At 36.9% G+C, this 22,352-nt stretch overlaps 1 protein-coding gene across 2 annotated transcripts in view; it reads right to left on the bottom strand.

Annotated features, from left to right (window-relative positions):
- The window catches only part of LTBP1 (latent transforming growth factor beta binding protein 1), a 348,337-nt gene that overhangs the window by 56,988 nt on the left and 268,997 nt on the right, over positions 1-22,352 (bottom strand). For both annotated transcript variants that reach the window (XM_075203670.1, XM_075203671.1), the window contains 9 exons: positions 21,729-21,854; positions 21,250-21,375; positions 20,680-20,802; positions 18,100-18,219; positions 16,762-16,887; positions 15,144-15,266; positions 11,085-11,207; positions 7,089-7,211; positions 4,203-4,328 (listed from right to left, as the gene is read on the bottom strand). In XM_075203670.1, coding sequence (XP_075059771.1) covers positions 4,203-4,328; positions 7,089-7,211; positions 11,085-11,207; positions 15,144-15,266; positions 16,762-16,887; positions 18,100-18,219; positions 20,680-20,802; positions 21,250-21,375; positions 21,729-21,854 — 1,116 coding nt within the window. The remainder of the gene's footprint in view (positions 1-4,202; positions 4,329-7,088; positions 7,212-11,084; positions 11,208-15,143; positions 15,267-16,761; positions 16,888-18,099; positions 18,220-20,679; positions 20,803-21,249; positions 21,376-21,728; positions 21,855-22,352) is intronic.

Raw genomic sequence — 22,352 nt, 5'->3', positions numbered from 1 at the left:
GTGTTGGCAATCAGGAGCAATTGTAAAGATGTATTTTATGTTCAGTAGATATTAAAAACTTCCTAATAAATGTATTTCATGGAAAAAACAAACCAAAAACAGCACTTTTCTTAAAACTGTTTTATCATTAATGTCTATATTATTAACAGGTAACATTAATTGTGCAGATTTTTTTTCTGTGTGTTTTGCGAATTTATATTCGACATTCGGCATTGGACAGCTCCTGCAGTGTCTTGTGTAGTAGAGGTCAGACCAATACCTGAATTCATTAGCACACAGATCTCAGCACTCAAATCCGTTCCTTGCTGAATTCGGGAGTACACAGAACCGATTTGTGTGCCTCTTTAAAGGAACGCATGTTGCGCTCAGTATACGTATCTTGATTAATCAGGCCCAATACAAGAAAGATGAAACCTGCATCTACCTGCAGTGTGATGCTTTACCTATGACTGTTTTGACTGTTTTGCGCTCCTGTCATAAAAAGCAAAACGAGTCACTATCTATGAAATGCCACCTGAGTACATGTGCTCACCTGGCTATATATTTGGCCCAGTCTGTAATTTAAAGTTACAGGCACAAGACATAACATATTTACTCTTTAATCAGGAAAATCTGGGCAAACTCTGCACTTTCCACAATGATTTTAATTTTGACAAGTGCTCATTGATACCAAAGGTTGGTTGTATTTAATCTTGGATGTACACTGTAAAATAACTGTATAATGTGAATTGGCAGAACACTAAAGGTTGTTCTTCTTGTGGCAAAACATACCTAAAACAGGTTATATCAAATGGTAGTATTTGTACAAGGATAATTGAATATAACCAGGACATGGACTATAACTCAGACATGGTGATCTTGCTAAGAGACAAAATTCCCATTATGAGTTAGTGGCAAAAGACTCCCCAAGTTTCCTATGACATGGTCTGAAGCAAGTAAATTTTATCCACCACATGTCACACTTTCCATTCTCTTTGACATCGGAAGCTGTGACATCCTCTCTTGTAAGCCTACTTCCATTGCTCGGTTTTAGCTTTTGATCTACTCAAGTAAAATGGCATATTTTGAGTTATTTTTTAGAAAAGTTTGGTAATTGGAAACAAAGGTCCTACATTTGTCATATTGGCTTTTCCCCAACCTAGTCACTACTGATAATTCTACACACTACTACAAGATCTATTTAATTTCTTATCGCACACCAGCTTTTCATCCTCAAATAGTGAAATAGTCTATATAGAAAAAGAAATCAGATGTCCAGCTGGGGATGGTAGCAGGAGCATTCTGGCCAAGAGGCAAGGTGGCAAGAACATTCTGGCCATGAGGCAAGGTGGCAGGAGCATTCTGGCCGAGAGGCAAGGTGGCAGGAGCATTCTGGCCAAGAGGCAAGGTGGCAAGAACATTCTGGCCATGAGGCAAGGTGGCAGGAGCATTCTGGCCAAGAGGCAAGGTGGCAAGAACATTCTGGCCATAAGGCAAGGTGGCAGGAGCATTCTGGCCGAGAGGCAAGGTGGCAGGAGCATTCTGGCCAAGAGGCAAGGTGGCAAGAACATTCTGGCCATAAGGCAAGGTGGCAGGAGCATTCTGGCTGAGAGGCAAGGAAGCAGGAGCATTCTGGCTGAGAGGCAAGGTGGCAGGAACATTATGGCCAAGAGGCAAGGTGGCAAGAACATTCTGGCCATAAGGCAAGGTGGCAGGAGCATTCTGGCTGAGAGGCAAGGTGGCAGGAGCATTCTGGCCGAGAGGCAAGGTGGCAAGAACATTCTGGGCATGAGGCAAAGTGAGAGAATGGGGGGTAGGAAGGGGGCGCTGAAGTGCTAGTTGTCCTCCTGTCATTGCCAACACTCCTTCAAAGGCTGACAACGGAAAGAGAATGTGATGACAGTGGGAGATAGGGGGACAGAGAAGAGTTATGCAACTTCAAGCTCCTGTTATAGCTTTGCCCGCTCCTGCTACTACTGCGTATTTCTCTATAAAGGAGGAGGCACACTGTGAACTCATCACACACTTTGGTCAGACAATGACGTCATTCGAAGGAGTAGCAGTAGGAAGAAGTGTTTTTTATTCTTAAATACGATTATAAAAATAATAGCAAAGATGGGGTAATGAGTTGTCAATGCTGGCCATGTTGGGCATCAAGCTTTTAAAGACCTTAGATAAAGGTCACACTTAAACATTATAAATTGTACAATTTCTAATTTTCAACATTGGTTGTTTCTTTTACATTGCAAGATATTAGAAAAATCTATTAGAGAGTAGGTTCAGTTTTGTCCAATTTTATAAAGTGTCTAGAACTTTTATGCTGTCTGTTATTGACTTTGGGCTGACATTGAGGGTGTTCCCTTGGAATTGACTAGTCTCACTTTAACACCTGGCTTTACTAAATTGGTATTCTGTTACATTTTTACAATTTTCTGGGAAGAGCTGTGGGTCTTTTCTTGGTGTAAACATTTAGAATGTAATTGGCGTGTGTAGTGTGAGAATTTCATCTTACTACTCGGTACATTGGTGGGAAACGAATGATCAGTAAATTTGTTCTTCAAACCTTTCACAGAAATCCACACATTTACATCAACGGATGTATGGACACCCACATTCATACAGCTTGTGGTTGCTGTTTTATATTCCACACAGCCTACATTGGCGGTCTGGATATAATTTAGACAGCAATAAAATTCATTATGAACCTTTTGTTTATGAACCAACTTTAGAAAACCACATGCGTTGCTTTTCAAAATTTTGCTTTATAAATTTATATTCTATTTTTAAGCAAGATTTATATATAAAGAGCTGATGCTTAGTCTGAAAAAAAAAACAAACAAAACTTGTCATCCTCTTGCTGCCATAGACTTATTATTGGCAACAAGACACATTTGCAATGGACCATTTCAAGTAGTATAGGCTCCCTTTGTTCCCCACATCCTTCCTTTACTTGCAAGTACATATTCCAAGCAACTACAGAAGACTGACTTTCTGTTCCACATAGTACTTGCCTTGTAAGTAAGATTGGGAGAGAAATGGAATGAATAGTGAAAGTCGATGGAGGCTACAATCTTGCTTCTCTGCTGTGATGGGACTTACGGAGCTATCTGCATGGACTTTTATGAGCATATGGATTGGGTTACAGTGGCTAATATACTTGTTCTTCAGTATTGGGTACACATCGACCAGCATGTGGGAATACACGTAAGCTCGGCTAACATGTAACTAATCAGACAATCTAAACATAAACAACAACACAGTCTAGTGATGTACGGTTCATGCCAAAATGGTGGAAGAAGATTGCGGGGACCTCTATGGGAAACAATGTTCACACATCTAACTTACTAAAAGTATTTACAACTTCATAGGCAAACCGAGGGGGAAGGGGGTTTCTAGTGCCCGGAAACCCCCCTCCAAGCCTGGGGCACTGTATAATTGAGGTGGCTAGACCCTGCCCCCGCTTCACATGGCTCTGCTTGAAAAGGGAGATCTGCGTGCACCTAACAGTAGTGCATGCAGTATTTCCCATGTATATTATGGGGATAGGAAGAGTTGGAGAGCAGCCAAGCACAGTCTAATATTATAGCCACGCCTCCATGCATGCTGGTCACACCCACTGGTGGCGTGGTGTGGAAACCTCCTCTACAAATTCGGCGTTTGCCCCTGAACTTAAAGCCCAACTGCAGAGGAAACTCTAAGGAAACTCTTGCCATATACTTTATTTATTTTATATTCAATTTATTTTTATTTTATTTTGCAATAATATTTAGTAACTACATCAATTATATGATTTGTTCCTGTATTAATGCACTTCATATAAAATCTTTGTTCACTATCAACATTTGAATTACCAACATTTCCATTTTCCAAAACCTTTTTTTCCTATGATGGAAAATAAAAGGACAATAAAACCACAATCTGTCTTAAATATTACCCAATGTTCTATTAAACTCCATAATGTAAACTTAATATTATCATTAAATTGTGCAGTCAAATATTTTGCTCCTGTTAGTTGTTCATTGGAGAAATCTGAACCAACCCCAAATTTGATATACTGGGACATGAAGGTGATCTGCACACAGGGTAAATGTGTATTGTGACCTAGTAATGCCACAATATTTATGTTTTACAAGCCAGCTTAAATAGTGGAGCAATGATTAGCAGAATAGAAAAATGTATTTGCAAATTAAAAAAAAAAATTACTAAAAGCCAAATAAAGTTACCTTCACATGACCTCCCATCCGTAGTGGTAGTGAACCCTTGCTCACAGATACAGTGGAATGAACCCGCAGTGTTGAGACATTCTCCATTTTGAGAACATAGTTCAGGATTTTCACACTCATTGATATCTGAAAAAGTTCAAACAATAACATTATGAGCAACATAGCAATAGGGGTCATTTAAAAGTCTTTTACAAAATGAAACAATTTTTTTCAACTTCACTGCTTAGAACTAGTTGTCAATTTGTCCAAAGAGTAGGGGAAAAAATACATCACTGACTTGTTGGCGTAACTGAGCCTACAAGTTGACAAATCCTGGTATATGCCACATGCTAGCCATTTTATTCAGAAACCAGTTTTCAAATATTTAACTTTCTCTTTTTGTATCATGTAATTTTCGTGGGAACTGTAATAACAATACATATTCTCATCAACAGAAAAATTAAGGTATCCTCTTATAATGACATCACGGTGGCTCAGTAGTTAGCACTTCTGCCTCACAGCGCTGCAGTCATGAGTCTGAATCCTGATCAGAACCTTATCTGTGAGTTTGTATGTTCTTCCCGTGTTTACATGGGTTTCCTCTGGGTCCTCTGGTTTCCCCCCACACTCTAAAAAACATACTGATAGGTTAATTGGCTGTTGACAAAATTAATACTAGTTTGTGTGTGTGTGAATTTAGAATATAAGCTCCAATGATGTGAATAATATTGTCTGTGCGTAGCTATATAAATAAATGGTGATGAAGATGAAGTTGATGATGATGATGATGTAATGTAATCTCACTGTAATGTCCATGACATCTGCTAACAATGTATGTATAAACTACATGACATGAACTGTCAGCTTTCAGTAGTCAGATTATACTAGACTGCTAAATGCTGTTGAGCTGTAGGGTGCTATGGGTTACAGTGAACCATTCCTCTTTGCACCCTGTTATGAAATAAGCCCTAATGAGAATATATAAGAACTTGTGGTCAGTTCTACAGAAGACATAGGAAACCTTGTAAAATAGTTACAGTAAAGGTTTACCATGACAACAGTAATTGTTTACATGACCCGGTACAATTAGTTATATACTACTGACAGTGGTCAAGTGGACTGGTATACATGGTATGCTAGAACGCCACTTCTCCTGCTGCTTTGAAAATAAAGCTAAAAAATTCCATTCACTTACATTTTCCATATCGTTTCTTCTAAATTTACACTTCAACCATTGATTATAATCCTAACAATTTCAACCATTGATTATTAACCTAAACTAAAGATAAAGATAAAATGAGTGACGTGTAGTCACAAGGTATGGATTCTGCACTCACTGACATTTAGTAGTGGGATGGAGTTTCACATAACTGCCTTAAATACTGATTTCGGCAGTAATGTCACAATTTTAGACCTATAAAAGGGCACTGGAAGAGGATCACTCCATGGGCTGATTGAATCTGTGCAAGAGTCATGTCACAATATTTTAAATGATGCAAAATATGCTTTCAGTTCATGGTAATATGCAGATGATGGGAAGTTAGCAAGTTATGAATTCTATTTTGATGAAGCATTACCTGTTCTGACAAGTCAGTAGTAGGTGTTTACAAATGTTATAGTAAATAATGTGTATCCATATATTTATGTAAAACCAATACATTACCAATAAAACTCCCACAAAACCAAAGCATAGTGGGCAGACTACCTCATTAAACTGTAATGTTACATCTGATCCAGGCTGGGTATTAAAAAGTATAATACAACAGACGTATAATACAATAATACAAACTCTTCCAGCTATCGTAGAAGAGACTTAGTAAAATCAAATGAAACTTTCTACAGCTTGATTGAACAATCAACAGGAAACGCTTATGTTCGCCATGACTTTTAGCAATACTGTACTTTCCTACGATGGTATTGCGATGAACCATAAGATTTTTTATTATGGAAGATTTAATGACAAATCTGGTTTCTTAATCAGGCTGCATTTGCCGTTTTTTAAGTCTTGTGAAACTGTGACACTTTGGCAGACAACCAGTTAGAAACTATTAAGCTTGAGTTTGGAAAACAATATTACTCTTTCATTATACATGGAAAAAGCAATATATATACCTGTGTACTCAATGTGTCTAAGTAACAAAGTGACAAATTAAATTGAAGGGGCATAAGAACAAAGATTCCAGCATTACTTTATTAAAAAGCCTCAGTATGGTAATAATAGACAATCTGTCTTTAACATATTTCACACCAAAATAAAACTAATTTGATACAGCTGCAGTTCTGATTCTTACAGTCAGTATTATTAATTATTAATGCTGCATTGTACTCATAAATGTCACTGCCCTCAGCAGTGTATTTAAAATGCAGCTGCATTCTGATTGGTGTATATTCCTACATTCTGATTGGTGTATATTCCTGCATTCTGATTGGTGTATATTCCTTTTATGATAGGAGACTAGAATAATGCAACACCAAAGAATCATGGTGAAAGTTATAACAGTAACTGAGGACTACTAGTGCTCTGTTCTGAGACTACAAGTGTTTACATTTTTACAATTGTATTTTACAATTATTTATATGTATCTATCGGTCGCATTGTTTCAGTTACTGCACTAAAAACTTTGCATTTGCCGTTCTCATTATAAGCTTTGGAAAGGCCAATTGTGGTCATATGCAGCTACCAGCTGTCTAACAGAAGGAGCAGCATTATATAGTTAATCGGAACTTATCTTTAAAAAGCCTGCACATGTTTTAACATCTACAAATACTTTCAATTTTCTTCAATACTCTTCTTTTAAATATCTGTTCATTTGACCATTGGGAGCCCTATTTAATTGTACAATGTGCTTGTATAAAATTTCTTTCTGCAAAGCTTCAAGATATCTGTTTTCCATAGCTTTACTATACCTTCACACCTCCTTCCATCTAAGAGCTGGAAGCCATCTGGACAAACACATACAAACGACCCATCCGTATTGTAGCAGCTTCCTCCTCCCTGGCAGGCGTCAACCTCCTGGCATTCATCTATGTCTGCAATCAAAGTTTTGGGGGAAAAGCAATTATTTCACCATTGGGTGGCCCATTATTTTTAGACCATGTTACTCTGTAGATTGACAAAGGGTAATTGCTTTGTTGTATTGGAATGCAAAGAAAATATGTGAACGGATCCTGGTAGAAGCTGCCATGTAAATGCAATTTTAATTTCTGGAACATAAAATGCATTCTCTGTCAATTCAGGCCAGAGACATGGGGTATATCTATCAGGAAGATTTGCAATAGAAAAATCCAGAAAAACAGACAAAATTTATCTTGGGCGCTAAATATAAGTGTTGTACATAAGAACTATGGGCCTTATTCATTAAGGATCTTAACTTAAGAAACTTCTTATTTAAGTCTCCTGGACAAAACCATGTTACAATGCAAGGGGTGCAAATTAGTTTTCTGTTTTGCACATAAGTTAAATACTGACTGTTTTTTCATGTAACACACAAATACTTGATAGCTTGTTTGTACACTGAACTTTAAAGTTGATATTTGTGTGCTACATGAAAAAACAGTCAGTATTTAATTTATGTGCAAAACAGAATATTAATTTGCATCCCTTGCATTGTAACATGGTTTTGTACAGGAGACTGAAATAAGAAGTTTCTTAAGTTAAGATCCTTAATGAATCAGGCCCTATATTCATAAAAAGATCCCAAATGCAGCTGTTCATAGAAGTAAGTTTCTATCCTCCACTATAAGTACAACAAAAGAAAGAACAATGAACAGATATATGGTTTGATTCAGATACCATCTGTGCAGTTCATTGTTCTTTTTTTAGATTTGCAATAGAACTTGAAGTGTTTTTATTTTATTTTTTAAACAAAGATAGTAAAGAGAAAATAAAATTAGATGGGGCACCAACTTCCAAAATTGTCTCTGCTAAGTTGTGCCTAGCATAGAGAAAGTGTATATAATAGACAAATATGTATATGATGTACAATATGATGTACAAAGTTAGTGAGCTGTATCTGCCACTTCTTTGCCTGCTTTCTGTCATATTTAATCTCCCCCAAATAATATCGCACATATACCTTCCCTCTAACAGTGTTGGCTAACCTGTGACACTCCAGGTGTTGTGAAACTACAAGTCCCAGCATGCTTTGCCAATATATAGCAGCTTATTCCTGGAAGGGTATGCTGGGACTTGTAGTTTCACAACACCTGGAGTGTCATAGGTTAGCCAACACTGCTCTAGGACCTGCTACTGTATAGTGTGGTGCGGATAATCACACCATCAATTAGATTGACAGGAGAGCTCTGGGAGAAGATAAAGGAAAGGTGGAGAATAAAAAAGAAACAGTGGAGCTGTACCATAGGAGCCAGGTAATACCCATAATACTGTGCTGCTGCAGCCACTACTCTTGTCTATACATGGCATTCTCCTGTCATATAGGGGTGGGTATGCGTGGTTAACATGAGAACCCTCAACCATTTAAAAAAAATGGTCTCCTATGAACTATACTAAGTGGTGAGCTCTACAAACAAACTTACAGGCACCATCATAGAAACTAGGTAAGGTCCTGTAGGGCAATGTCCTTTTCTGGATTCCAGGATTTGTGGCTCATGCTCTATGTTTATCATCGTTATTAGCCACACTTATTTCCTGTATGGTTAGATATGTTTATGTGATAAATGTCTTATGTTCCATATAGGGATAAGCATATTATACTAGTGATGAGTACAATGCATATTGCAGCCAATCAGAAGGTAAATTATACCACAACAATTCCATTGCAGACTACCTTGACCACAGACAGTCAATAAGAGACAGTCAATAGGAGATATAGGCTTATGCTGTCCTACCTCTGACTTGCATAGAATGTATATTTCTACATTAGATGTCAGCTTTCTGAACAAGGCACGTCCGTATCAGTGGGGGTCATATATAAACCACAAAAATTGATGTGCAGCGCATAATCTTTGCACAGTGCGCCTATTTTTCCCACTGTGCGCATACACAATTACATGGTCACATATTACATTTTTAAAGTGCACTCACAGACACAATCTGCATGTTAAACGGCAAGACTCTGGCCTGTGGTAGGCATATGCATGTTGGGGAATGCAAAAACATCACCTCAAAGTAGTGTCTCCTATCACTTTTTTATTTACCTTTTATTTTTCTTAAAATGTTGCCAATTTAGGTCACGAGAGTAAGGGAATATTGGGGCTGTATTTTTTTCATGTGTCACATTTTCAACAAGTGAATGCCCCTATCCACTCAACTCCACTAGTCAGAAGGAACACAATTTTGCTCTCCTTAGTTATTGCTATCTTGACCTGCTATACCCTGTGATACCTTAGAAATGGATCTTAACTGTACAAAAATAATTCAAAATAAGAAAAACTTTATTAATGTAGCGGGCCTGTACATTTCCGTATTTGTAAATGACTCTTCCTCGCTTGCTTTGTGGTGTTCTGTCTGAAAACAGTACAGTTCACCCAAAAAATAAAATTAGCTTTATCTTTAACTGAACATCATTGTTTATGTCAGTATTTGTGAAGTGTATGTAGGCAATCCTATCCTGGAGATATGAAAATGTCATACATTTTGTTTTTTGCCCAGAAGTTTTCCCCACCAAGCTGCTCAGCAGTTATTGTCAGCATGTGATAAGATAGCAGACTGCATTTGATTAATCAATCGGAATTCATATTATATTTTCCCGATTCCTAAAAAGTTAGTCATAAAGCTTTCAAATAAAGCAGTAACAAAAGCTTTCTCTAAAATATTTTCATAATTCATTTGTCATTTTTCCATTTGAAGTGGAAAACACATGGGGAATGAATAAGGGAGAGTCATCAATGCCCCACAAGCAGATGTTTATAATATGTTTCTGTCTGTTATGATTAGGCATCATATGTATAATAGTGTATATCTGCGTAGTGTTCAGCTAATTGCTGGAAGACATTCTGGTCTTTTTTTGTTACTTTTGATCCATTTGTTAATGTAAACCTGCCATATGTTTTCAGATTTTCTCAGTGCTCAGAATATAAACGAGGGGGTTTCAGAAAGCTAGAATACACAGTTCGTTAAACAACATGACATACAATATTTTTTCCAACATGTAGAGAACGCATGATAGAGACAAAGAGATATTTGCGCTACACTTTTATTTAAAGTGAATGGACCACAACAGCATGTTAATCATGTTTATGGTAGCTCAGAGGTTGACAGCTGTGGCTTGTCAACGTTTGTGAAACTACAAGACCTAGCATGGCAGGGCATTGTGGGACTTGTACTTCTACAACAGTTGGCATTTACTTTACCTAGGAACCTATAAATTCAACATTAAGGGGTCTATTTATTAAACGTTAAAAAGTCCAATCTCAACCGTTTTCTCTTGCTATAGGGCTTTATACATTACACAGACAACAGACACTGCAGTTACTCAACACAACATGGTCACTGGGCATGATATCATCATCATCACCATTTATTTATATAGCGCCACTTATTCCACAGCGCTGTACAGAGAACTCATTCACATCAGTCCCTGCCCCATTGGGGATTACAGTCTAAATTCTCTAACACACACACACACACACACAGAGACATAATACTATATACTATTCTATAGCACTCTATGTAGACATAGACCACAACACCTTATTAACATGATATCACCCCTGGACATGATCCCAAGACTATTTTAATCATTTTTAATACACATCACTTATAGAGTTTACCAAGAAGTACATTTACCAACCAAGAGAAGGGAAATCAATTGGTCAGTATTGAAAACTTGTGCCATTGTCAGGGACATTATAAATGACACATTTTTACCTGCCTGTAATTCCTGTAAGTAATAGCTCTATGTGTGATGTTATTAACCATAGTTGCTGGTGTACGAGTTTTACCTTCACATTGGTCCCCAGCAGCAGATAGTTTGTAGGCTTCGTTGCATATACATGTGAAAGATCCTCTTGTATTCCTGCACTGACCATGACCACACAGACTTGTATCTTGGCATTCATCAATATCTATTAAAGGAGAAATTATACGGAAGATAATGACAAACCCAATTTTATTTAGGTAAATAACATTTATTTTTTCCCACCATTACTTTATGTATTTGTTCCATATTAGTAACAGTACCAAAGGAACTATGCTCTGGTATTTGATGATATGTGTAGTTAAAATTAAAAAACACGTAATATAACTGGATTGCATACACTAACAACCAGTGGACTTTGTGTAAAACGACATAGGACCTATATTGTATATAGATCTGCCCATGATTGCTGTAATGTTGGGGATATTGTGCTCTCTTTGTAAGTTGAATGATGACAGTTCCGACTATACAAATGCAAGTCATGTCTAAGTCCTGCCTACCTATCCCTTAGGCTTTCCTGTTATAACTTTAACATTATACCTGTAACCTTTGCTTGACCCTCAGTATGTGTGCTTTGTTCAGCTGTCAGATATGTGTGTCTTAACTTAATACTTGTTCTGTGAGCATGACATTTGCTTGTGCACAATGGTGTGGAAACTTCCGGAGAAGCGTACAAAGCTTAGCGTCCAGATCCTTATTCATTATGGGTTATTTGACAGCCCGCAATAAATGGATCTTTTCATATAACAGAGTTTATTATTTTGTCTTTTTGTTCAAATAGTTAGTGCTTTCCCTATGTTAGCACTTATCTAACTGGTGACTTTATTGTTTTGTTCTTTATGTATGTAATTTGTGTATGTGTGTACCAGGTTTGCACATAACACAACCTTTTTGGTCACATAACCAGTTATAGATACAGAAATGTAAATGACAACTAATTAATGATTTGACAATGACCTGGAGTATTCTGAATGGGAGGGACTTGTTGTTTTATATATACCAGTGGCGGGACTACCATTGGTGAGGCAGGTGCCATGCATAGAGATAATGGGGCCGCTGCATGGCAGATGCAGAGGGTTAGATTCCCCGGTCCCCTCCTCCCCGCCTCATTGCACCTGACCCACAGCTCACTAGATCCCCCTCTGATATATACTGTTGTAAAAATGAACCAGACACACATGATATTGGATAGTGGATTTTATTCTAATTTAACATGTGTATAATTCTAAACCACAATGCTTTAGGAGAATAAATAAATATAAGCTTGATTAATCTGCAGGAAGACATGGTTTATGAAAATATATATATATATACATATACATATATATATATATATATATATATATATATATATATATATATATATATATATATATAACTGGATTGTTTATAGTATATATTTCCATAATTTTCTTTCACTACACTGATTGCCATACTAGGAGGGGGTACTTCTCTAACTGAGCAGGCAGCATGTGAGTGATAGCTTTTGCGGATGTGGGGAAAACTTTGCCTGTATGTAATGGAAAGGGGAGGTAGAATTTTGCTTTTTACTAGAACTGTAGTAGAATGTAAGAACCATTATTTCAGTTGACTTTAATATAAGCATACAATGTGGAAGGGCAAGCAATGGGGATGGACAGTTGGATGCTAGGCAACACAGGAAAAGGAATTCTTAGCAGAAAGAAAGATGTGATTATGCCCCTGTATAGGTCATTATTTAGACCACACCTAGATTATGCTGTTCACTGCTGGAGGCTATATCTCCAAATGAATATAACTAACTTAGAGATTGAGAAACCAAGGCCAACTAAAATGGTTCATGGTCTACACAATATTTACCAGGCAAGATTAAAGGATTGCAATATGTATAGCTTGGAGCAGAGCAATAACAGGGCAATATGATAGAAGCTTTTAAATATATTATGGGTTTTAACAAAATAGAGGAGGAACGGATTCCACATAGGATGAAAATAATTAGAACAATAGGAGCGGTGGAAGAGCCTATTGCTATAGGTGAATTTAAACATGCTTGAGATAGACATACAGCTATCCCAAATATGAGAAAAGCTAAGGATCAAATAAGGTCTGATGTGTTTGGAAATAAAAAATAGGCAGCCTACATACAACTGTGGGAAGCTTATATGCTGCCAAATTCTATGGTCATATAAATTGATGTATACTAATGTCAAATGGCTTTACTTGCTCTATATTGGGTGATCAATGATGTCATCACTTATCGTAATGAGTAGTAATGTCACACGACTCATGATAATATGAGAATCCCCTCATACAACTGGCTTTGTTCCTTGTATATTATAGAAAATAGTGTGTTTACAATTGTACCCTAGTAAAGTCATCTTGGACATCTATGCTGTTTAAAAGTGCATTATATGGTCACAGATCTCCTTAGTAACTTATTATATCCTTAAATTTACAGTAGGGGGTGCACCAACCCATATATAATCCTAATGGTTTATTGTAATAGATTATTGAAAAATGTCTAACATGTCAGGTTCATACATTTTATTAGGCAAGACCCTAAAACAGTTAGTCTGGCTTTTATTTTATGAATCGCACACATCACCCTGTAAAAAAAACTTCTGAATTTTCTGTTTGACATTTTAAAACCCTCAGGATATCTCCACAGACATAACTGAATGTAACTTAATACATTGTTACAAATACCTTTACCAAAAATAAAATACAAGACAGAAATGGTACATTTAATTCAATAAAAACAGTATTGAGTTTTTCATGTTTTCTGAACTGTTGCAAGCTGCGCTATTTTGCTTAACATTCCGAACATGTCAATTTTAGATTAAGTTTACTAAATTAAAGACTTTTATAGCATCAAAACAGAGTATAACACTTTGGGCCTGATTCATCTTTGAGCATATGGCCATTAGCGTACCGTATTTTAGGTGAAATAGCTCTGCGCATGCTCAGAAATGGATCTTGCACCAATGAGCGCAACTGCATGCAATTCATTACACTTCCCTCTGCCTACAACTCGATCGACGAAATGGGGAAGGGGCAGACTATCATAGGCAATGTACAGTAAGGGCCAGCTGAGGGCGTTCCGATGCAGATGCGACCAATTGAAGGCCTGGGTTTTCTTGTAAGTACGCTTTGTTTCAGCTGTATCATTTGCATCAGTTACAGGGCAGGTGTAAGTACCGACTGATAGGGATGACTGAGTTTTTGTTTTTAAAAAGTACATGTATAAGTGCCACTAACTAGCAGAGAACATGCGTTTGTAAGTAATATAGACTATGAAAAGGTGACCTTTGTAAGCAAAGATGATAATGTTCAGAAATATTCACAAGTTAGGCTGTTATATGCAAATTTTAATAAAAGGACACCTATTATTACTGTAAATTAGGGAGCACACATTTCTGCAGAATAATATCTATGATATTATCATTTAACTATTTACTAGGAAAACTTAGTTACCATTAGGATAACCATGTTTAGTTACCAGTGGTCCAAGCAGGAATTTAGAAGCGTCAGTATGGAGAATGCAAGTAAATAGAATTTGATAGTTTAACAATGAAGGCAGTAGGAGAAGTGGCGGTATGGCACACCACTGTATACACCCCCAATTCAACCACTGTTAGGTACCTCAAGAACTGGACAGGGGCGCAACAGTGCATTGTTGTGACCCAGAGCAAAAATTGGGTAGAGGCATGGCGATGCCAGTATAGTCTCACAGGAGACCCGATCTTCTCTCAAAAAGGCATCTTCTGAACATGCACGATCCGGCACATGCGCCCACTGCATATGTGCTGGTTTAGAAGAGGCCTCTACTCATCAGAGAGGGAGGAATGGAGTGGTTGGTCCGGTACTTCCAGCCCCCCCTAACCTCTAGACTCAAGGCAGCAACACCCCCTGGAATTCCACCCATGGAACTAAACTATGATAGATGTCACCATGGACTTTGTATGTTGTACTGAAGCACTCAGACTGCTGCCTTGTGCCTTTATATGGTCATATAACTCTTATGGGCCTTCCAATATTGGTGTAATTTACACTATCCCATAGATACCATACAGATGAAGGGAATGCACCATCACATTATACATACCATCGCATTTATCTCCAGCTGGGCTCAGCCGATATCCCTGGTTGCAGGAGCATGTGAAGGAGCCTTCAGTGTTTTGGCACTTGCCATTCAAGCATAAATTACCCAGCTGGCACTCATCTATATCTATAAAACATATTGTGTAAAACAATGCCTATTAATATACATGTTCTATGGATATTCATCAAACACAGCATTTACAATGAAGCATATGTGTGAAAACCACTGATGTACACAAGAACCCTTGTTATTGTCTCTATTCAATAGCAGACTCAATGATGACACTTTTTGCACAAAATTCACCTTTTTTCATTTTTGTGTACATTATTATGAGATGATAAATGATTGCTTTGTATATTTAAAGTACAATATCATTGATACAAGCAAAAGAACTGTGTGACCCAATCATCAATAAAATTAGAGACTACTAAATAAATATTCCACTGGGAGGTTTGTTTACACTGCATCCTTTAGGTGTGTTACCCATATTGTTTTCAGCTCGCTTTCACTTACTGTCATTCTCCTGGACCCCAGTACAGGGGAACAGGAGACTTTTTCAAATACCAAACTAATGTGTTCAATACTGCAAATTACTAATTAATAAAATCACTTTAATAGGTATGATAAAATCTTATTTGGGCTGGTTTGTGTTTGTGTTCATTAAGTACTGGCTGCAATTCAGGGAACCGATTGGGTGCTAAATGGCAATAGTATCACTTACACTATGTAATAAACATCTACTATCCCTTCATTTTCAGCATAAATGCTCAGTATACCGAGGCCACGGAAAAGAAATAAAGTAATAAAAACAAAACTAGACATGTACACTGAAATATGCCATTTCATTCTGTTTTGGTATCCGACACTACAAAATGTTCTGTAGTCTATGGTTTTCGGCAGTCTGCTAAAGATATGCAAGATCCTGTGATCTAATATACATAGAAGAAAACATTATGGGCCTGGTTCATTAAGGATCTTAACTTGAGAAACTTCTTATTTCAGTCTCCTGGACAAAACCATGTTACAATGCAAGGGGCGCAAATTAGTATTCTGTTTTGCACATAAGTTAAATACTGACTGCTTTTACATGTAGCACACAAATATCAACCTTAAATTTCAGTGTACAAATAAGCTATCAAGTATTTGTGTGCTACATAAAAAAACAGTCAGTATTTAACTTATGTGCAAAACAGAAAACTAATTTGCACCCCTTGCATTGTAACATGGTTTTGGCCAGGAGACTGAAATAAGAATTTTCTTAAGTTAAGATCCTTAATGAATCAGGCCCTTTGTTATCATATTTTGACCTCAGAAAGGGTACAAAAGTATGAGGGGCAGGTGTATCAAATATGCTAAAAAAGGAAATAGGGAGGAGTTGTCAATAATAACCAATCAGACTACTAGCTATAACTTATATAGTACATGCTTGATAGCTAGAGTGTGGCTAGTTGCTATCGGCAAAAACTCCTAAGACTTATACTTTGGATCACATTGTCCTATTAGTGAAGTACCTACAATCCAATCGGTTCCTGTTTTAGTTTTTAACTCTGTATCCAGCTGGATGTCCCCAAATGAAAATGAATTCAAACAAATGCAAGGTTGATGTGGAACACTTAATTACCAATGCACTGTTTACTGTCAGAGGTTGGTTCATATCCTGTTCGACACGTGCATTTGTAAGATCCCTCTAGATTTAAGCAGTTACCATTGGCACACAACGACGTGTCTTCTTGGCATTCATTGATGTCTACAAGTGAAACAAAAAATGAAGGTTAATAAGGAAAAAATAATAAGGTACAAATGTGCAGACATGCAGGAATGACATTTTCATTAGACAGTCCAGTACAATGCCAATGAATTTATTTTCAGTCTACATATGTATGAAATCTGCTTTCAATTTTCATATTTTTCTGAAGTGCTCATCAAGTTAATGATGGCGATGTTTGTAAGCTCAGAGTTTCAAGACAATATTTAACAATACAGTACAGTTGTCTGCTGAAAAACAAATAACGTGCCTTTGTCTCCTATGATTGCTTATTCAATGAGTGATTTATTAGTTAACTAATTAATAAAGAGACATTGGGGTCTATGTATTATGGCAATATGGAGGAAGGGGCAACACATTCCCACTTTTTCCTTCATATATGCCTCCTCTAGGTCTCCTAAAGTGACAGTACCAATGGACTGTTACAGTATACTCATCAGCTACTCACCATAGAAACATCCATTTTAATGGGTTGAATCAATATACAAGGCAGCACGGTTGGCTCAGTGGTTAGCACTTCTGCCTTACAGCACTGGGGTTATGAGTTCAATTCCCGACCATGGCCTTATCTGTGTGGAGTTTGTATGTTCTCCCTGTGTTTGCGTGGGTTTCCTCCGGGTGCTCCGGTTTCCTCCCACACTCCAAAAACATACTGGTAGGTTAATTGGCTGCTAACAAATTGACACTAGTCTGTGTGTGTGTCTGTATGTTAGGGAAGTAAGCTCCAGTGGGGCAGGGACTGATGTAAGTGAGTTCTCTGTACAGCGCTGCAGAATTAGTGGCGCTATATAAATAAATGGTGATGATGATGAAAATGCTTTCCCAGGAATGATAATAATTCAGCATACAAAATGGCTGTCTCCACTTTGTGCAGATGACTTTTATATTTTAAACTAGTAGCACAATGAAGAAATGGGAATTTTGTATTAACCAGCAAACAAAGGGCACGTATCCCAGTTTACCCAGTCAGTTCCTCTGTTGCTCAAATATGTTCTGCATATTCAGCTGGCTGGGAAACTCATACTTTCTTTTTTCCCATGTTATTTCAATAAAATACTTGTTGACCTGTGTGATTAATATGTGGATAAAAATTGAAGGTTTTTTTTTTTTGCATTACATGATCTCTTGCAAATCATACATGAAAGTCAACATGACTGACATAAGGGTTTAAGAGCATTGTGTTAATGAACTTACCATAGCATTTACCATTAAAACCTCTGTATCCTTCAGGACAAGGTACACATGCGTATGAGCCTGGGTTATTGACGCATCTGTCATACAGACAAGTGGTCTGAATCAGGCATTCATCGATATCTGTCAGAAAAAACAAATGATTTCATACATTACTCTATCATTTCTGAAGAGCCAATCCTCACAAAAGTTCATTTCACAAAGTAACCACATAGAAGAAGGTCTGAGAAAGTCAATGTTTCAATAAAATTGTACTGTTCCCCTTTGACCAAACTATATTCCCAAGCCTCTATCTTCCCCAATTGGTTGATCACAGCAGCATGTCATTATATCATTAAATCAACCTATATGCTACATTAAAGAAGCACTACCACCAAAAAGAATAAGTGTCTTTATACAATGGAAGAATAAGTTTCCTCCCACACTCCAAAAACATACTAGTAGGTTAATTGGGTGCTATAAAAAAAATTGACCCTAGTCTCTCTTTCTGTGTCTCTATATTAGGGAATTTAGACTGTAAGCTCCAATGGGGCAGGGACTGATGTGAGTGAGATCTCTGTACAGCGCTGCGGAATCAGTGGCGCTATATAAATAAATGGTGATGATGATGATGATTGTGCTACAAACGATCGGTAGCTATATTATCCATAACTATTTGCTAGAGTTATATTGAGCAAAAAAGTCTGCATGGTTTCCCATGAATTAATAGTGCTAGATAAAACAAACAGCTGTGCTTGACTCTTGTTGATAAACAGTGGAACTGCACGCACACAACGGGGGGAAATTAGTCAAATGGAAAAAAGATGGCATTTTGTTTCTTAAACATATAGCTGTACAAAATAGAGTACATTATTTATGTGCTTCTAATACAAAATAGATTCTGGCACTGGTATATTGGCTAATATGGTGTCACACTTTTTTAGCCCAAATTAGTACAAAGAGACAAAAAAGTCCCTGCATGTAGTTTACTTTTTGAAAACATTGCTTTCCCCTCTTTTGGTTTCCTATACAGGGGCGAGAGGGAGCTGCCGCGCATGCGCAGCAGCTCCGTTCCGTCAGCGCTGTCCTATACAGCAGCCGCGGCGCTGTTTAAGAAGCGTCCGCGGCGGTGCTGTATACACTACAGCACCGCCGCGGACGCTATTTGACAGCGCCGCGGCTGCTGTATAGGACAGTGGCCACTTAGTTAGCGTAGGGGGGGGGGTTTCTAGAGACTCAGAAACCCCCCTGCATGCGCCACTGCTATATATATATGAAACATATGAGAGTACACAACAATGGGTGAAATAGCCAGACACACCCTTCAAATTCCTTACCACAGATATAAAGTAACGTATGGACAGTGAACATGAATTGATGAGTGCATATGAATAATGATTCTATCAAAAAACAAACATGTCCTTTCATTTATTGACTTTAGACATGACTAAGAACATATATGCACATATTTCCAAATGTAACGATTAGTCATTTTATTAGTCATTTATGTTTACTTCTATAGAAGCTTTTATTTTAAGGGGAGTAACTAACCTCCCTGTGTTGTAACTCTAGGAAGAAAACCAAATCTAAAATAAACTAAGTTATAGTTACCCTTTAAATTAAAATATTAAATATTATATAAACATTTAAACAATATTAATAGTTTCTCAAAAGAAATTAAACATTTTGTGCAAATTTCTAGGTTGACATGTTGAGTAAACTAAACCCTGTTACTTCATTTAGTGACACTTTATAATTGATTTTGTAATGATTTATTGGATATATTTTATTTTAAATTAAACAATGTATAAATGGACTTTAAACGTCCAATCATATTTTTTTAAGGTTAAAATTGTAAAATGTGCTATTTTAGCACTCTTGAGGTTTCTGATCTCTTAGGTTTTCTGACATTGTAAAATGTAGATCAGTAAATGGTAAATAAGCAAGGAAACTTGAAATAAGAAATTCAGTCACTGTGACATTTGCCAACTGGGAGATCACAGGAATGTGACATGGATATTCTTCTGCTTCCGACAAGTCTTTTCAAGAATATAATCATCACAATGCCTAGAGAGCCTGTATTTCAAAGGGTAACTTTCAATTCATCATCGCCACCTGGCAGATACTCATTTAACACGGATCAATGAAAAACTAAATTACTAGGGCTTGTTTTTAGTAGATACATAACCAAGACAGGCATGAAATGGAGCAGGATGCAAAGTGGAATAAAACGGAATAGTCACACTTTGCAAAAACAATCTTAGAGGCATCACTCCTGTGTCACCACTTCAAACAGAGAATCTCTAATGAGTCAAAACATAAGGAGACTTTTAGGAGACTTCCAAAGACAAGGTACTATCCCACTCCAGATTTAAAAAAATAATGAATACGGCTGGCTTTACCTGAATGTGGTATGTGCTACTTTAATTGAGTGATTTCACTTAGTTATAGAAAAGACAAATTACTTATATGTGTTACGATTGTCTACAAAGAGCTTGTAGATAGATACAGTAACAGCACCACCATAAAAAAGTATAACACACAATCATGAAAAGACAGCGGAGAAAGAACTGTCTGTGTATGCTTCATAAACTTGCTGCTTACCTTCACATTGCCCTTTCCTGTCCATGCGGAAGCCACTGTCACAGTATTTACAATGGAAGGAGCCAGCAGTGTTAATACAAAGCCCACCCTGACACACATCTGGTCCCAAGCACTCGTCCACATCTGAAACAGAACAAAACAACATCTTAAAAATAATGCACATGGTTTATAAGAGGCTTATAGGATTTTTATACCTATTTAATTTTTTCATATTTGCATATTAAATTATTCTGCAGTTGTAAGATGATCTAAAAATAAGATCTAGAAGTTGTGAGGACATATTATGTGATTGATAGATATAATACAGATATATAAATATGAGATAGATAGATATAAGATATAACAATAGATCGATAGATAGATAGATAGATAGATAGATAGATAGATAGATAGATAGATAGATATGAGACACATAGATAGCAACATGATAGATAGATAGATAGATAGATAGATATGAGACACATAGCCACATGATAGATAGATAGATAGATAGATAGATAGATAGATAGATAGATAGATAGATAGATAGACAACTATGAGACAGATAATTACACAATCAATGTTACATACCGACACAGTCTTTTCCCTGTGCATTGGACATATATCCTGCTGGACAAATACATAAGAAACTTCCATCTGTATTTTCACAACGACCATGTGAGCAGAGATTGCGATCCTGAGCGCATTCATTGATATCTATGGAAAGTTGAATAGATATTCATTAAATGCTTCGTGTGATTTAAGATTTACTGAGGTAAGCATCATGTAATATATCATATAATGAAAACAAAAAAGAATAAATATATAAACCAAGTGCTTCTGGCCAGATAGCAATAATAAAAGACAAAATCAGATCTGAAAAAAACAAAAAATATTAAAAATCGTTAGCGTAAATAGTAGCGATGAAAGTCAAAATTGACTGAACAAATTATATAGCGGATAAAAAAACTTTTTTCCGGAGAAAACCGATCCAGCTTTCATGTCTGCGGCTGTAATGTCTGTATGTCTGTATCGCATTTACAAATGTAGTAATTAAACAAGGGTCTTACCCAGACATTTGGTCTGATTGTCATTCTGCTTGTACCCTTCATGGCAGACACACAGGTATCCGATAGGTAAGTTGACACAGAGCCCTTCTCCACAGATATCAGGATCCACTATGCATTCATCGACTTCTAAAGAATTAAACCATGAAAGGGCAAAAACAGCTTATTATTTTAGTTATAGTGTTTTTATATCTGTCTCCCCCATTCCTGTTGATATGTCCCTAATGCCAGTATCCCTTTACCCATCTGGTACTTCCTGAATTGAAGCATTCTTATGCAACCCCAATGTAAATGTTCTGCGTCTACATTACTGTGGTGTCCAACTCAATGCTGTTCTTGAGAGGTCTAAATGAGGTTATATACAATTGCAGTTTTCTAACTGGGTGACAAGTATACTTTACATAAGGACCATGCTGTCTCACTTTTATCAAAGGTGTGTTTACAGTTACTAGAGTGTATATGTCATGTTGCAGTATACTGTACAAATCTAACTGCAGACGCAGTTGCACCTATCTTGGCATAAAAAGTTGTTTGGTTTTCACAGTATCAGCGGTGTACATTAAAAAAATAATTTTTCAGTTCAGCTCTAATCACTGTATACCACAAAAGACACATGACAAAAATATA

The sequence above is a fragment of the Mixophyes fleayi genome, chromosome 3, assembly GCF_038048845.1.
Source record: "Mixophyes fleayi isolate aMixFle1 chromosome 3, aMixFle1.hap1, whole genome shotgun sequence".
In the NCBI taxonomy this organism is placed as follows: Eukaryota; Metazoa; Chordata; class Amphibia; order Anura; family Limnodynastidae; genus Mixophyes; species Mixophyes fleayi.
This window is presented reverse-complemented; position numbering and strand designations above follow the sequence as displayed.